Raw genomic sequence first — 18077 nt, 5'->3', positions numbered from 1 at the left:
TTCATGATGGCTGGTGTTCCGGGCGAGATTCAAATTCAAGTCTAGAGTGGTTACATCTGGCCTAGTCTGTTTGGTGGATATGTTAACAGTCTAATCGTTATACGTACATTGTTAAGGAAACACTACGCTGAAATGAAAACATGCGATACGGTAGGCGTCACACATCTAATTATATTTTTAAATTGCTAGATTACATTTTTTAAGCGGACGGTTCTCAAGCATAAATTTCCTGTGGCCATAATTAACAGTTAGGAACACGTTCTATGGCCACATAACTGGAAACAGCATAACTGTTTACATGTAATACAGATCCTATAAAGGGGATTGTTATTAACACTTTAAAGCCCAATGGTTACTATACATACCATAACTCTGCATTTCCTCCCATACAGTACCTTTGCGTGTTCGTATGATTCCGGCAACAAACTGCGACGGTTCCCTTAAGCAGTATTAACCGGTTGGTCTTTGTATTGGGGGCATGATCGTGTTTCCCGTGAGGTACGGACTGAATTCTTATATATTATTATGAAGAAATTCGGTCCTTAAAGGGCCAGTTCACAATCTGAAGAAAACCGCAAGGGACTTGCAGCATCCCGCTAAATGGGAGCACGCTCGCAGGGCGGTGTGCTGCAGCTTGCCGAAGAAGATTTTTCTCCACCAATTTGATTCGACACTCATTTTTCAACATGAGAGTGACGGGCCTGCAGCCATGCAGTACAGATCCTCGGCACTGACGGGATTTATGAAAGACGCGAAGGAATTTCATTACGAACTTCTTAGTAATGAGAATAATTTTCGGCCGCACCAAGACTGTCGCTGTTGGGGGCGTCAAATATTTTTATTCGTGTCAAGGGAGCCTCAGAGTAAAGGATTACGGGACCGATGTTCTTGCCAACGGTATCATTAATCGATCGTTATGCATTGCGGGTCAGCTCGATTTGGAGGAGTTGCGATCCTTCCTCCTGTGCGCGCACCCACAGAAACATACTCGCTGTGTTCCGTCGCCGGGAGGAAGCGAAACTGAATTAACTCCATGGAGCTGAGCCCTTATTGAGAAGCCGGCAGTTGCGCGGCCACTTAAGAACTTCCAAACATTTATGGAACCAGAAGGTCCATTACCGTGTTCACAGAAGCTTTCCACTGGTCCCTGACCTGAACCAGATCGCTTTATCCAAAGAATCTGTCCAAGTCCGAAGGCCTTTGTAATATTTCGTAACATTTATTTTTAATGGTGAGGAATTGTTCACCCACACCGCGGACAACTTTCTAGCTGGAGGACAGCCGCTTTTCGGCTGTCCGCAACTGCTTATTTCGGTATATTCGCAGCTATCCTCCATATCTGAAGAGCGGGGATAGTGCAGTCGGTGTAGCTACTAGCTACGGCCTAGACCAAGGGGTCGGAGTTCGAGTCCCAGTGGGGGCAAGAATTTGTACTGCTTCATGTCGTCCAGACCGGCTCTGGGTTCCACCTAACCTTCTATCCAATGGATACCGGGGCTCTTTCCTGGTAGTACAGCGGCCGGGGCGTAAAGCTGACCACTCACCTCCAACTAGTGTCGAGGCCAAGAAAACGTGGGTCTGTACATCCACTCCCCCATGCGTCTTCATGACGTAGTGCTTAATTAGTTAAGCACAGAGACAGCTTTACCTTTACCTTTCACCCTCTTTATCTGGAGGCCGTCTCGGTAACAGGGGATCCACTTAGCATGGAATTGATGCGAAAACAGTTTCCAGTGGTACAATAGTTTGTTTTTTTCCGAGCTTGGGTAGAATATATATATAATGCACACGCGTAAAAAGAAGATTAGTGCCAGAAGAAGACGTGCTCCTTGCGTTGGGAGACAGAAGAAGTTTGTTGCCGTATTATTGACACCGGGCCAGCCAACGGTACAGTGAATGACCGAGCCCTCGAAGTTCAACCGGGACTTGAACAGGAATTTGGCGCGGCGGTATACACCTGCGCGCCGCCGACTGACCGACCTGCGTTCGCCTACGCGGAACCAACTGCACTGCGACGTCTGCGCAATAGGAACACATTGTGATCCGTGCTGTGGTCAACAGCGTCAACAGAACGTAGGGAAAGTCTGTGCGGCAGGTTGAACACCGGACGTTGGTACTTGCGGCGTCTTAAGTTTCTGACGGCGGTGCATATGAAGAGTATAACTGAAACTTTACGCTATGTAGTCTGGTGGATAGTTACCGACGTTTCGGAAAAACATGCTGCCTGCATCATCACATCCAAGAAGACGGTAAGCTACGTTGATTCTTGCTATTAAAAATACGCACGATATATTGATAGGAGAGTAGTTGAGAGGGATCGATTTTCTCAGCAGGTTGACATAGAGGCGACGCTCTGGACGTGTATTCGAGAGGTGTTCGATTCCAGTGAGACCGCGCCATTTGCTGTTCTGACAGGATTTTAGAGGTTTTCTTCAATCTCTCTCCTAACAAATGCAGGGAGACTATGTCGCGTCATGACCGCGTGCTTCTGAATTCTAATTCAGTATTCACCAGTCGTCGTACCATTCGACGCTGTATAGTGTCAGATACTGACGGCGTCGTAAAATGGCCAGCGGAGACAGAACTGTGGTGTATAGACCCATTCTTAAGCGAAAACTGTAGACAGCGGCCGTTGCTAGGTAACGCCCGAAACATACAACATTAGAAGAACTGTATTTTCTGTGTGGTCCGTGCTGAGATGTTATAAGCGATTAACAGGGTCGGTTGAGGGTCAGTTCTATATGGGAGTCTGAAAGAGAGGGCTTGAGTGCGTGAAGCTGAAGAATCTCCACTCTTAGAAGCTGTTGCCAGCGAACGGCTGGTGAAGACAGCAGGCTGGAAAATGCTTAGCGGATGCTGTGGTGATTTGAGAATTATGGAGATTGGCGGTGGCTCTGTAATTGCTTGTAGTTCCGACTCGTTTGTCAATAAATCCATTCACCAATCCAACCCCCTTCTGTAGTCACACATACTCGTATACCTGACAGGACGGCGAGAGCCGCTGGCTTGCTCAGACTGGATGTGGTGCGTTGTAAGGCCGGTCCAGGGTAGATGTGGCACTCGGTGTGTCGCGAACCTACGGCATTTTATGGAACCGTGAGGTTCGTGACCGTGTTCACAAGAGTCAGTGGCTACTCCCTGCCATGAGCTGCGCATTAATAGCTTATAAAGGCCTTTGTGCGGTTTACCGAAACTGCTTTGACGGAAGGGGCATGGAGAGGAGTTGAAGTAGTTAGGAAAGCAATACGGGATGAAGGAAGGAAAGATAAAAGATAGTAAATAAGGTGAGTGATGAAATCCCGGGGTAATAATATTTTTGTCCCAAAAGACCAGTTCTAACGTACCTAGAGGTCACGATCAGATGATCAGGTTGATTGGATATTAGTTTCTGTTTCTTTCGGACAAAAGTCAGTTACTCTGACTGGATATTAGTTTCTGTTTCTTTCGGACCAAAGTCAGTTTCTCTGATTGGATATTAGTTTCTGTTTTTTTCGGACCAAAGTCAGTTTCTTTGATTGGATATTAGTTTCTGTTTCTTTCGGACCAAAGTCAGTTTCTTATAACTTCTCTTCCTTTCTCCTCTTTAGTACGTTCTTAACCTCCCTCCTTTGTTTTCTGACAGTCTCTTGCTATCCATCTCCTTTTCTCGCCATCTTCTTTCCTTCTTTACTTTTGCCTTCCTCCTGTATTGTCGCATATTTGTCTTAGCCTACTAATGTTTCCGTCTCTCCTTGTCTGTTCATCTGCACAGTTTGAAGGGCTTGGTGCAAGAACCGGTGAGACACCAAATTTTCGAAAAATGGGTTGTATGTTGAATTTTGGATATTGATGGCATGGCTTTTGTGTTATAACGTCATGCAGTTCGGAGACATTCCGACGTTTCGGAGGAACATGCACCTGCCTCTGTAGGTCGAATAGTGAGCCAAGCAGGAAACCTAGAGAAGGAGGCGGAAAGCCTAGCTTTACTGTTTCTGCCGTAGCGTTCAGTCACCATTTTGTCTCCGGCGTCCCATGCAGTACTTCTGTGCTGCGTTGGATGGGCGAAATGTAGTGTTGTGCGGCCGATTGGGGCCCGCTGTTACAGAGGCTTCTGCTGTTTTCCCATCGTAAATACAATGACGAGTTGCGACAGATGGCGTCTTGTTTTTTGTGCCGCCCACTCGCCTACACGGCTGCGTGGGAACTGATTATCATGTTACTGCTGCCGGGTTTCGAGCCCACTCCAGTCCTTCGGAGAGAACGTGGCCCGTCCGGCTGTCGCGCTGTGCTGGAGACGAAATGTGAATGTGGGTGTTTCGACCTTTATACTTCTACATTCATGTCGTTACATGTGAGTGTACACTAGACCGTGCGGAGTAGATTGGTGGTTTAGGACCTTGTCCACACTTGAGCATCCTGCCTCGACGTGGCAGTGTAACGTAACACGAACGCTCAAGTGAAGACGGGTGTTACTGTAAAGTCTTGTCCACACTTGAGCATCCTGCCTCGACGTGGCAGTGTAACGTAACACGAACGCTCAAGTGTAGACCCCTTTCGAATTCTCCATTCCGACGCTATAGCGTCTCCTGACGGCGCCATGAAACAAAGTAAATCGGACGAGTCGGGGAGTGCACGCGTGACGTAACAGTTGTGACGCTTTCACTTTGTTTCCCAGTAACACAGCTTACCGTAGCCGCGAAATTGGGAGTCTATTCAGCAGTTATTTTTATTAGAATCGGGGTTAGATTTCCGGCAGGGGCCAGAGACGGACTTTGGGGCCCACCCACCCTCGGCAGGGGCCAGAGACGGACTTTGGGGCCCACCCACCCTCATGCAGTGTGTACTAGCGGCCGGAGCGTGAAGCTGGCCGCTCAGTTCCATCTGGTTCTGAGGCCCTCCAGCGTCTTCAAAGTGTGGTGCGTAATTATGTAAACCGGCTTAACGGAGAAGCTGATTGTAGTAGGGAAAGCGGAGAGTGCAGTGCGATAGACAAGATAGCTGGCGGGCAGATAGTGACTGATGACGTCACGTCAGTGTCACAGTGCGCTGGGCTGCATGTCAGGGGGTCGCAGTCCGACTTCTGCTCTGGGTCGCGCTGTTTGTGCTTCCTGTACTGTCAATGCCTGTGGACATGGTGAGCCTCTCTTATTGTGAATATACTTCGCATATGTTCCATGGTGAGTCGTGGCACGTAATCGGTTCATATCGTTATCACGTTCCTGCTACGAGAAACCGTCTCCTGAACAGTATTTCAGTAAGCACAACTGTTCGTTCAGGAGACAGGAAGTTCAGCAGTCAGGTAAGGTAGTTAAAGGTGAAGTTATCCCTGTAACTGGCCGTGGAGGTCTATAGGGTTGTGAGGTGTCGAGGCTTCTACATTTTCTAGACAATCGGCTCACAGTTGGCGGTGAGGTTGTCAGCCTTACACGCCGGCCACCCTACACTCGTTTACCCCGAGGAAGATTCCTGGTACTCATTTCTGTTGGAGGCTGAGTCGACTTCAGGGCCATAGTGCGGCTCGAAGGAACAGGCCGATTGAAAAATCCAGCGACATCGGTAATCGAACCCGCGACTTTCCGGCTTGTAGCATAGTGCTTCAACCAACTACGCTACCGCGTGCCCCTCAATTACTAGGAGCTTCATAATTTGTACTACTATCCAAATATTATTAGAATGTTGAATTCAAGCGGGATGCGTTTGGCAGTGCATGTAACACGCCTCTGAGAGGCGTGCGTGTAAAGTTTTGGTGGGAAAAGGAAGGAAAGAGACCACTGGAAAGGCCTGGGATTACATGAGAATATGATATTAAAATGGATCTTAAAGGAATGGGATGGGAGTGTGAATTCGTCCTGTTGAGGATTGCAATCAGTGACGCGCTCGTGCGAAAGCGCCTTTGAACTTTCGGCTTCGTTGAGACACTGCGGTTATTTTAGTGACTGTTAGCTTACAAAGGACTCTGTTCCATGCAGTTTGTTAAGGACCATGACGCAACTGGGTGAAGAACATAAATTACGAAATTTTTACATAGGTAACTGTACGTTTCTCGGAGATCGCTGAAATGTTCTTTTGTTCCAGCACAGGGCAATGCGAGCCGCGTCCTCGGCGCGTCTGAAGGCGTCCACGTCCAGCAGCAGCAGCACACTGACGGCTAGGGCTGCCTCCAGGCCCTCCGCACCACCCTCCAGGTAACGTCCTGTTCACTTCTTCGTTTTACAAGTTAACGAACGCTAATGTAGACATCACATGCGTTGCGATGGCTAACATTTGATTGTCGATGTTTGTAAACCTGTGTTTAAACCGCTTAGGGCGATTTTTACTGATCGTCTCTAGAGTAAAACGTTCCCAGCCTGGGAAGCATGGGGCTATGAGAAGGCATCAACTTTGAATGCCAAGTGAGGCTGAAATAATTGTTTTTACCCACGTGTAATCGTCTCTTCCATAAGCAACCGCCATAATTGTTAATCCAGATATTAAGCAAGAAGTCATCCATTACCGCCAACATTCATCGCCGAATGAATAACGCCGTGAATTATTTCCATTCTACAAATTTGAATATTTTCTCGCGGTTTTCGTGTTGTGCTGATTGCAACTCAGTTGATCGCAGTGCTGTAAGTGCGACTGTAAATGGTTTCGTTTAGTTAAATAAAGAAATGGAGGTGAGGGTTTGAGGGTTTCACGAGATCCGAAAACGATCGCGTCGTGACAGAAAGTTTGGGAACCAACGCCCTTGAATATTCGGGATAGAAGTATAACTTCTTTTAAATATAACAATTTTGGTTTTAGTATTTGGTAAATTCCCCCCCCCCTTTTTTTAATTTTTTTTTGAGAGGGGGTAGTTGGTTGGCTCCTCCCTCCATCTGCTGGCGCCCATTTGCCCGCATAACAGCAAGGTGTCCCTGCGTGTCAAGCATACAGCCTCTCTACGCACAGGTCGTGTTCTGCGTCAGAACAAGCATGGCAAGAAGCTATTCCAGTTCAAGTTACGATGCTTAGTTGAGCAGGGGGCAAATTTACTTGGACTCTTCTTTACGGGTTCTCTCAGCGTCTGCTAATTGCCTTTGTCATTATTCAGACCGTGACAAGCAGTTACGGGACAGCGATTGACTAGAAAGTCCGTACCATCTGATAGGCGCAGCTTATCAGCCAGCTTGGGCGACGTGGAGTGTCACTCCATCAGATAACATTCCCATACAGGGTTATCCCCTCAGAGGAGGCCCCGAATTGTAATTACAAATCACGTAGCAGTTTACCGATGGAAACGAAGTGGAGATAACTGGGTTACAGGAAATGATCAGATCTGTTTCCCTTCGCCTGGAGGCGCAGGTCGTCATGACGCCCTGTGTTCCCGGGCAGGAGGGATTCCGGCAATTTCAGAAAGGGAAGGCAGGCACCTGGTTAGTATTAACTCTGGACGTCGTGTAAGTGTAAGTGAATCTTATGAGCGTCGCGGCTGAACCCAAGCTGCACCTCGGCGCTACATGGGAGTGGCCGCTTTGGGCCTCACTCCCAAGGGAGGAGTCCCCGATGCTTATTGATCAGGTGGTTGAGTGGGTTCGAGAGCACGTGTGCAGCTCTCTGCCCCTACCGGAAATCGAACCACGATTCCCCAGTCGCCTGGCGACTATACTAATATAGGTACCTCGGCTCTAAGGAAGTGGTGGTGGCCTATTGTAAATGACTATGGTAGAAAAGGGACCGCCTCTGTGGTCTAGTGGTCAGAGTTCCTGCTTACAGATCCAGAGGTCCCCGGGTTCGATTCCCGGCGCTACCAGTTTTTCTGAGAAGTAGTGTGTCTGGAACGTTGTACCCTCAGCTTCGTGAGGATAATTGAGGAGCTGTTTCAAGGAAATAGCGGCTCCGTTCTAGAAACCCGAAATTAACGGCCGTGGGGATTCGTTGCACTGACCACACGGCACCCTCTATCCGCTAAATTTGGCACTGACTACACCGACAAGCGGCGGTCGCTCGGTCAGTATAGTTCGCTTGCGGACTCAAGCCACGTTGTAAAGTTGACCTGTGCGTAACTAATTCAGCACTACCCCATAAAGGCGCATGGAGAGTGGATGTATGGATCCACCTTTTCTGGACCTCGACAGTAGTTGGAGGTGAGTGGTCAGCTTCACGCCCCGGCTGCTTTACCCCCGAGGAAGGACCCCCGGTACCCATTGTATAGGAATTTGGTGGACCCCATAGCCTGTTTAGACATGAAGAAGTGAAAATTCTTGCGTCACCGGGACTCAAACTCCGACTCCTCCGTCCTCCAGCCCCTCCCTAGCTGTGTTGGTTGAACGAGTACCGTCAGCCGCCCTGAGAACCCCAGCGCGAGCTTGCCACACGGCGGGACGTGAAGACGTGAGCGAGTCTGCTCCCGGCGCGTCAAATGTTTGGGGCGGGGTGAAATTGTGGGGAAAACTGAATACTGTAAGCCCACTAAGACTTAAGGATCTGGAGATAATTGAGCACAAGGAAGTGAAACCAACCGGAAATGTTACACCATGCCTACAGTTCCTGACATGCGCGGTTGCCGGCGAGTGAGAAGAGCAAGGCACTGCACTGCACTTCCCTTCCCATGCTTCGCTAAAGTAGGCTTAGTGTGTCTGTCCGTGTATTCCCCCCAGCAGTTTTTGAATGCCTGAACCACTATTTATTAAATTCGGTATGTACATCATGACACTTGAGCCCATCTCAGCGGCGTACTTCATAAATCCCTCCCATCAGTCTGTGTGTGCATGTGTGTCCCTCTTATCGATGCCAAGCAACGGGTCGGTAAACACGTTCCCGCTCAACGAATACATGCAAACAGCAGAAGACTTGTTCTGTGCGGTCCGTGTCTTATCCAAGGAGAGTCTGTGGTCTGTCTGCGTATCCCCCTATCGTTACTAGGTAATAACTCGTTGAAGACGTTCCCGCGGCAACGAAGAATTGTTGTAGGCTTTGTTTTCTGTGCGGTCCGTGTCGTATCAAAGGAAAATAGGAGATTAACTATTCCCAGAACTTCTTGTTTTAAATTATAATAAAATCAAAATTTGCAGGAGAAAGAAGTGTACCGTATATTAATAAAAAAAGTAAGTAAGTAAAGCTATCCCTGTACCAGGCCGTGAAGGCGCATAGGGTTGTGAGACGTTGAGGGTCCCACACTACTCGTATCCAGACAATCGGCTGAAAGATGGCGGTAAGGTAGTCAGCCTTACGCGCCGGCCGCGCCTTACTTCCCAGGAAAATTATGTAATTAATTCCTGGAATGGATCTTAGAGAGATAGGATGGGATGGTATGTATTGGATAGATCTGGCTCAGGATGGGGACCAGTGGAGTGCTCTTGTGAACACGGTGATGAACCTTCGGGTTCCATAAAATGCTGGGAAATTCTTGAGTAGCTGCAGAATTGGCGGCTTCTCAAGAAGGGCTCAGCTCCATGAGTAAGTAAGTAAGTACTCATTTCTGTTAGAAGCTGAGTAAACCCCAGGGCCTAGTGCGGCTGGATTAGGTCAACTGAAAAAATCCAATGACCTCATAAATTATTTTTGAAGAATCTGTACTCCCATCTTGAATATTATACGGTGACAAGAATAGTAGTGTTAATCAGCGTGGATGTTGTGGCTTCCCCGCCTTGGGAGAGCTGCCTCCCTGCGTCTGCAAGAGACTCCTGTCGGTGGCGCCGTGTGTAATGTACTGAAGAGGTACGCAGGCCAGACAAGCGAACTCCAATAACGAGTATGTCTTTAGGCGAAGAGTTCAGTCTTCTGGGATATAACACCGTGTAGTCCGTTGAAAGTCAACCGACGTTTCGGAGGAACATGTCGCCTCCATCTTCAGGGCAGGCAGCTTCAGTTGACTTTCCGCGGGCTACACGGCCTCGCATCCCAGAAGTCCTCATAACTACCGCTGTGGTAGTCGAAAATCCTGCTTGTTGTCAAACGTACGTATGTTTTTGTCGATAAAGTGATCATTCGGTAATCAGCTGAAACAGATATCTCGTGGAGCGATGGCTGAACGATACTGTAATCTTGCTCCTCTAGTTAAACGTTCCATTCCACGTGTTTCATTGCAGTAACCATGACTACCACCAGTACTTGCAATAAGATGTTGCGATGGCTGAGTCGGTATAGCTCCTAGTCTGTAGGATGGACGGCTGTCGGGTTTCAGTTCACTGGAGAGTCGTCCAGACCGGCTGTGGCGTCCGCCCAGCTCTGTATCCAGTGACTCCCGGGGGCTCGTTCTCTCCGACAATAAAACAGAAAGGGCGTGAGTGACATGCGTGCATTGCCGAGGTTAAGGAATGGTGGAGCTGTGCCTCAACTCTCCCATACGTCATCCTGGCCTGGTGCCTGATTATGCACAGGGACAACTCTACATTTACCACTTCGCACACTAAATCATTTGTCAAAGTCAAAGTCAGTCAGTAAGTCTTGGTGTCGAGCCCCATCTGTGGCTCGTGACTAGATATTTACTGTTTGACAGTTACGATCAAATTTTTTTGTGGGGCGTCCTCTCTGACGAACGGACGGGTCTGTCTTTTTATATACTCTTGCCAGCGCAGTCTTTCTCAGGTCCGAGTCCCTTGGGACTCGCGACCATATTTTACTGTGTCAGATTTGAGACTTCCTTTTCGCTGCCTCCTACGACTCGGAGGGTCACAGTGGAGGTATTCGACCCCGCCTCCACACGCGTGTAAATCGTCTGGTGAAACCTTTCGCCGGCTGCAGGTACACTGAACCTTGCTTATTTGCCAGACCTGCGCGCATGGGTACAGTGGACAGAGCTATATTTAGAATAGTGCTCGAGATGTCGGCGACTTCTGCCATGGAGTCGCGACCCACAGTTTGATATGCTGTGGTCTAGGGCGGTCAGTAAAATGCGAAAAGTAGTCCGGGCGGCGCCCATGGGGAAACATTTACTTTGTATCGTGTAAACAATGTATTTGCTCCGGCCCTGGTTTTGTTTTCGTTTTTGCTCGGAGACCGTGGGCAATTGCGTGACGTTACGGCCATCCCTGGAGGCGGTCACGATGTAGTTACGAAAATTAGCGGCAGATGGCGGCAGCAGGCAACGCATCTGGTAGTAAACGTTCTCCATTTGGTTGCCAGATGTCGCTGTTGCCAGTGGGAGAGGGGACTTGCGTGCAGAGCAGAGATTGCGTTCGACAGATCCCACCCCAAAGTACAGGCTTCTTCAAAAGTTTGTAGTTATTAGCATGGACGCCGGTGAGTAACGCCGTCGCCACCAAGGGCCACCATTCCAACCAGTTCTGTTCCGTCTGTCATCCAAATAGTCACAATACGTGCGAATTGTCGATCCCTATTTAGTAATAATTTTTTGTTTAGTCCATGTGTTCTACATGCTTGGCCCATCCCATGAGCACAGTGTGAAATCGTCACCAGATATTAGTAGAATGATTAAAGGGGGTGTGTGAGATGGGCAGGGCATGTAAGACACATGGTAGAGAAGAGAAATGCATAAGAAGCTTTAGTGCAAGAACCTGAAAGGAAGAATAAATGGGAAGACCCAGACGTAGATGGGATCCGAGAGTCAGCCTAGGAGAGTGTGGACCGGATACGTCTCTCTCATTATATGGACCAGTGACGGGACTTTTGTGAATACTATCATGAACGGACGTGTTTCATATGATATCGGAACTTTCTTGAGTAGATGACCAACTGTTAGTTTCTCAAGAGGGACTGAGTTCCATGCTGTTCGTTAATTAGCCCGTCCAGATTTCCACCCAGTGGATAGCGGGAGCTGTTCTCCCAGGAATAGAGCGTCCGGGGCGTTAAGTTGACCACTCATCTCCATCTTGTGCCGAAGTTTAGAATGGATGGAGCTATACCTCCGTTCCCCATACATCTTCATGGCGTGGTGGTTAATTAATTAAGCACGTGGCAAATTTACCTTACCTAATTTCTGCTTACTCTCAGCTTTTGCCTGTTTGTCTTCTGGAATGTTAAGCTATTAGTTTGCTTTCAGTGTTCTGGAACAGCATGGTGCTTCTGTCTTCAGGGCGCGCTTGTGCGCGGAATTTGGAGGCAACAGGTTCCTCTCGTAATGACATCGCATCCCAGAAGTCAATAATTTCAGGATTTCCTCTGCCGTCCTTATTGCCAAGCTATGAAACTATCAGCATTCTGCCAAAACGTTAGTGTGGCCGGGTGCCACATTTAGGCGGCTATGTTGGACACTGAGGTAGGCTTGGGCAACCCACGAACTTGTTTGTGGGTCATTTGGCGATGCTATCAATAACTAGACCACATTGCGTCAAATGTTAAAATGGTAGATGAACGATGAATTGGAAAACATTTGGAAGGAAACAGTCGTCGTTTAATCGGGATATTGTTCCGGCATTTGTGGGGGAGAGCCTGAGGAAAACCACAGAATACTCGGTGGCCCGGTCGGATTGCGAACCGAGCCACCTCCTGATATGCGGCAGTCCATGAAGTGTCGTCTAAGCGCGCGCGCGCGCATGTGTGGTTTCAGCAAGTCTGATGGTACTGGGGAGTTCTGCTGAGAACTCACGGACACTTTGCTCATTTCGATTGAAGTCGGACAGCATTAGCGGACACACTACATGAAGACGCGCGTGCGTTCCAGTTAGGGCCTACCTGGCTCCGGCGGTTAGTGGCAGGCTTCCCATCCCAGCGGCGCGTGTTCCGTCGTGTGTCAGATGGTGTGGGATTTGTGGTGGACAAAGTCGCCCTGGGACATTTTTTCTCAACTACTTCTGTTACCCCTACAAATTCCCATTCCACCATCTCATCTATTAACCCCTTAAAGTCCAGTGGTTACTAAATTTACCACCAACGATAAAATACTAAAACTCTGCATTCTGCCCACACTGTGTATTTCTTTGTTCCGTATGATTCTCAGAATAGACATCGACACTTTCCCTAAACAGCATTAACAGGTTGGTGGCATGTCTCCACCGTATCCCTGCGAGTAGAAAGACGCGACCAAATGGGAATCCAGTGCCTGGGAGCACAACCGGGCCACCCTGCTCCTGAGGGATATAAATACGGGGACCTGGCCCTCCAGGTTGGGGGAGTCTCGAATCTGAGACAATAAAATGTTGTCATGAGTCTTGCGGGACTCGGACCTGAGAATGACTGCCGTGGCGAGGCCCAGCAGCAATTGTAAACGACAGACCCATCCTCTCGTCAGAGAGGATGTTGCACAAGGACTATAACCGCAACAAGTGTTCAGTTTAAAAAATATCTCTGGTCGTGATCCTCAAGGGTCTTGGTGCCGAGAGGAATTGATTGGCGGTAAACGGCCAGTCGTAAAGTAATTTTGACTCCGATTCAGTCTGTAAAGGGTTAATCATCCTGTCATCAACGTTGGGTAATCTGGATACATACAGCGTCGTTAAATAACAACCGCAAAAAAATGAACATAAAGAAACATCTCGGTGATGTGGACTGACCGATCCTTGAGAAGTATTTTGCATCTGAATTTTGGAAACATGTGTTGGAGAGGTGCACCTCCCCAGACTGGGTGGCACATGCAGCACAGTTCGTAATACTTGTCAGCTTTCACTAGCAGTCACACACTCCTTTGTGCTAACTGACCGCCATCTTACTGAAACTTATACACGTGTTTTGATGACTTGCTGACACCGCAGCCATATCAAATAAAGAATTCACCGCTCAACGAAATTAAATAAATATGGCGATACCCAACTGTGAGGCCTGGGGCGTTCACCCCGATTGGCCGTACCGTAGGGACGACCCTGATAAAGCCCACGGGTCGTGAGTGGAAAGCCCTGATCTGGAGACTGACGGCGCCGTAAAATCGCTGACATTCCGTTTCGACTCGATCAACATCGGGTGTCGGCCTTGGGATCATTGCACTTTTATGCGCGCTCAATTTCCTTCAATCATAGATGTCACTGCGGTTCTGTTTATATTTAGCCTTCCGTTGTTATTGTACGAGAAGAGTGATACATGTCGCTGTGGCTCTCAGATCAGATAGAGGCAGCACCGTCACATTTGAGCGGTATGACACCGTGTAGTCTGGCAGACATTTTGCTATGTTCAGGAGGAACGCTGTTCTTCCGTCATCACGGAAAAACGGTCGGTGATGTGGGGTAGGGGAAGAAGGGCGGTCTAAGAGCAAGGCAGTGGGCGTGGTGATTTAATTACAGACACGGCGTCACCCTTATAGACGGGATGGCTTAATCGCTGTGGTAACTAGGTTACGGATTGAGTGAGTGAGTGAGGTATCGGGCTTCGATTCATGGAAGGGGCAAGATTTCCTAACCTCAGAGATGGGTGTGAGTGGCAGCCTCATGCCCTGATCGCTTTATCCCCCGGGGAAAGGGCCCCCCACCCACGGACAAGAGGTGGGGTGAGTTGCAAAGGTGATCTGAACTCTTTGGACAAAGCCTGTGCCTCTTCCGAGTATCAAACCCGGTTCTTCTCTGTGGCCCAGTCTCTAACGTACGCAGTGTTTATTTACTTGTTGCGTACTGAGCACTGAATGGTAGGATATTTGGTGAATAATGAATTGTGAAGGTTGTGAAAGCGGAGTTCGAGTCCCGGTAAAGTCAAGAATGTTCTCTCCACATCGCCCAGACCGGTTCTGGGGCCCACCGAACCTTCTATGAAACGGGTACCAGTGTTTCTTTCCCCGCGGTTAAAGCGGCCGGGGAGTGAAGCTGACCGCTCACCTCCAACTAGTGCCGAGGTCAAGAATACGCGAATCTATGCATCCCATTCCCCCATACGCCTTCATGTCAGTGCTTAGCGACAGCTTCACTCACTTTAGAGGATGTGAAACGAAGCTGTCTTGGCGTTCGTGTGGAGTGACTGAGGAAATCCTGGAAGAATCTCGGTCACTATGACCCTTCTCCGAGCCGAGGTTTTTAAACCCGGGACGCCTCGATTACGAACTGGGAGTGGCAACCGCCAGTGATACAGACTCGTTTGCGTGGGTGTGGACCTCTGTACTTGTTTGTTTCGTGCTGCGTGATGATATCTCGTGTCGATAACAGAAATATGCCAACTTCAATACCAAACTTCAGCCAGGGAGTCCGTCTGCTTGCACAGACCGGAAGTTTGTACTGCGTCTTGACACCCCTGCGCCGTCTGTCTTCGTCTTAGGCGAGTTTGTCGAAGCCGGATTTGCTTCCCTCATCAGGTGAAAAGGGGAATCCTACCAAGGCGGATGGACCCGTTAGAGAGAGCCGGTTTCGAGCACCGGAACCGATGAGGCTCGTGGTTTTTGGCTGAGTGTGCTGTAATTTTATTCCTTGTGGAGATGGGTTAACCCCGCGAGTTGTAGGAAGCGATGAAAATGGAACCCTGTGCCTGGGGCTATTGTGACCACCCTGTCGCTCCTCCAGGTTGGGGGGAGGGAGTCAAGAGAGTAGTCTAGAAGGCTCCCAGAGCCATCAGATCGTAAAGCAAGGCATGAGTCCTGTGGGATTCGGAACCAAGAATCACCGTGCTGGCGAGGGCCAGCAGCAGTTTATCGCCCAGTGCTGAACTACGGTGCTACCATTCAATCCAGAAGCTTGTCTCCTCGTCTGCTGTCTAAAAACGTAAAAATTAGAATATACAAAACTATAATTTTGTCTGTGGTTCTATATGGATGTGAAACTTGGTTTCAGACGTTAAGGAAGGAGGAACTTAGACAGAGGTGCTTGAGAACAGGGTGTTGAGAATATTTGGACCGAAGAGGGATGAAGTGACAGGAGGGTAGAGAAAACTGCATAATGGGGAGCTTCATAACTTGTACTCTTCTCCAAGTATAATTAGAATGATCAAATCAAGGAGGATGAAGTGGGCAGGGAATGTAGCACGAATGGGAGAGAGGAGGAAGCATGTAGGATATTGATGCGATAGCTAGAAGGAAAGAAGCCACTAAGAAGGCCAAGACGTAGGTGGGTGGATAATATTAAAATGGATGTTAGAGGGGTAGAATGGGGTGCTATGGACTGGATTGATCTGGCTTAGGATATGGACTGGTGGAAGGCTCTTGTGAACACGGTAGTGAACCTTCGTGTTCCATAAAATGCTTGAAACTTCTTGAGTACCTGACAACTGACGGCTTCTCAAAAAGGGCTCAGCTCCATGGAGTTAGTTAGCTGAAACTGCGGTGCAACAAACGTAGCGCCTACACAGGAAGACCGACCCCTTCCTCGTCAAAGAGGAGGCCCCGTTTCGAAACACGTGTATGGGAGAGAACAAAAATGTTAGTCATAGATATGGACGAGACCTGAAGCCAATAGTGGCTGTGCTGGCAAGGACCAACATCAGTTTAGCCGACCTACCAGGGTTGGGGGGGGGGGGACTGAACGCTTTGTAAAAAAGAAAAGGGCACCGTTTGCGAAACCCAGAGAAGTGAAACCGAATGATCTAAATCAAGACAAATCTGGCAGAATCTTCTAAGGTAGGCTGTGACTCCAAAAGGTCTGGTTTCCTGCTGCTGATGTTGTAATTTTGCTTGTGAGGTTGTTTGGGAGAATTGTGATTTAAGTTCTGTACTCTATCTTTTATTTCCTTACCGTTTACTTGGGTTCGTGGTGCTTTGCCTCATTTTCGTTATGGTAAGTTAATGTACCCGTATTTGTCTGGGAAAGGATTTTTCCCTTTCCCCGTAAATTATTTGTTATTTTGAGGAGTGGAAATTCTGTTTGCTTTCCTTACTCTGCGCGCACTAATTTGAGTAGGTGTATGAGAAAGTAAAGGCCGCCTCCCCGTAGCTTTTGTCCTCTCCCCGACCAGCCTTTGCCGGAAGGACAAACGAGCACTGCCTGGGAATCGTCAGTCTCGGAAGAATTCCTTTGCCCTCCCTAACATGTCTCTCCCGCAGCCCCCCCCCCCAAGCTCCTCTCTTCATTCCTCGGCGGGTTAACGCAGTTCCGCAAGAAAGTTGATACTTTAAATGTCATTGCTGTAGAAAAGGGAAGTTGTCCCTGCGCTTCATTAGTTACGTACTGTTCCATGAAGACGTATGGGAAGTGGAGGTATAGCTCCACAATTCTTGACCTCGGCACTACATGGAGATGAGTGATCAGCTTCACGCCCAGGCCGCTTTACCTCCAGAGAAAGAGCCCCTTGCACCCGTTGGAGAGGAGGCTGGGTGGGCCCCAGACCCAGTCTGGACACTGTGGGGAAAGAAAAATCTATAGCAATGACGGAAATTGAACGCCGGCCGTCCAATCCGCAGCCCGTCGCTATACCGACTGGACTAGTCCGACTTTGTGTATTGTTAAAATAATTCTCGTTTTGGAGCTCCTTAAATTAGAAATGTCGTTTTCAAAGCGTGGTTTTACCTTAGAGGAAGAAGCCCTATCAAGATGTGCAGTTCGTCAGCTCATACCCCTCGCTAGCGCATGCGCAAAACGGAGTCCACGAATTATGGCGCAACAAAAAACAAAATAGAGAAAAAAAAGATAACCTACCCTTCGCAGTGAAAATTACAAACATGTGGCGTATTAGTTTTTAAGTTTCATTTTTCGTATCCATGAAATGAGATTTTTGTTTCTAAATAGGTCCAATTAATAGTATACTGTTCTAATTCATTTAGTATTACCTTTACTTATTTGCGGTCTAATTTCGCAGCTTCATTTATAAGAATTTTATTGGGTGTTTCGTAAACCCTTTTTGAGCGCGAAATGTTTCGGCTTTGCTCATTATGGCCACACTACCAGAGCCCAGGAGCGTGTAGTGTTCACACGCGGGTCACGTCAGGGTGACCGAATTCGGCCGCGGATCCTTCCGGAAACCAATGGACCTGCATATAGATCAGGTTACCCCAGTGTGGCACCATATAGGGGCGTAGCCCCGGGCGTCAGTGCAGTATTGTCGAGGATCATTCTTGTTGCTAAGTAATCTGCTGATGGGGGCACGCGGTAGCGTAGTTGGTTCAGGCACTATGCTCAAGCCGGAAGGTCTCGGGTTCGATTTCCGATGAGGACATTGGATTTTTCAGCTTTCCCAATCCTTCCAGCCACACTGTGGCCCTGGGGTCGAATTAGCCTCTAGCAGAAATGGCCGGCCGCTCGGTGTACGTACTCGACCTAATTATGTGCAGGTGGTCTGCGGTTCACAAGATTTCTGAATCCATCGAAATAAAATATTTTTTGTAGGGGGGCATAAGCCAT

The 18077-nt window shown here is 48.5% G+C and overlaps 1 protein-coding gene across 9 annotated transcripts in view; it reads left to right on the top strand.

Moving 5' to 3' along the window:
• The window catches only part of LOC111862807 (cytospin-A), a 68096-nt gene that overhangs the window by 23058 nt on the left and 26961 nt on the right, over nucleotides 1–18077 (top strand). For 2 of the 9 annotated variants that reach the window (XM_023848503.2, XM_023848502.2), the window contains exons 1-2: nucleotides 2089–2249; nucleotides 6055–6164. In XM_023848503.2, the coding sequence (XP_023704271.1) occupies nucleotides 2151–2249; nucleotides 6055–6164 (209 nt within the window). In that variant the 5' untranslated portion in view covers nucleotides 2089–2150. Of the gene's footprint in view, nucleotides 1–2087; nucleotides 2250–4244; nucleotides 4331–4955; nucleotides 5114–5261; nucleotides 5279–6054; nucleotides 6165–18077 lie in introns of those variants that run through there. The other 7 variants (XM_023848507.2, XM_023848506.2, XM_023848508.2 and 4 more) reach the window with 6 other exon arrangements.

This window comes from Cryptotermes secundus, unplaced genomic scaffold (genome assembly GCF_002891405.2).
Source record: "Cryptotermes secundus unplaced genomic scaffold, Csec_1.0 scaffold462, whole genome shotgun sequence".
Taxonomy (NCBI): Eukaryota; Metazoa; Arthropoda; class Insecta; order Blattodea; family Kalotermitidae; genus Cryptotermes; species Cryptotermes secundus.
Note: the sequence above shows the minus strand (reverse complement) of the source record. Positions and strands in the feature narration are given on the sequence as shown.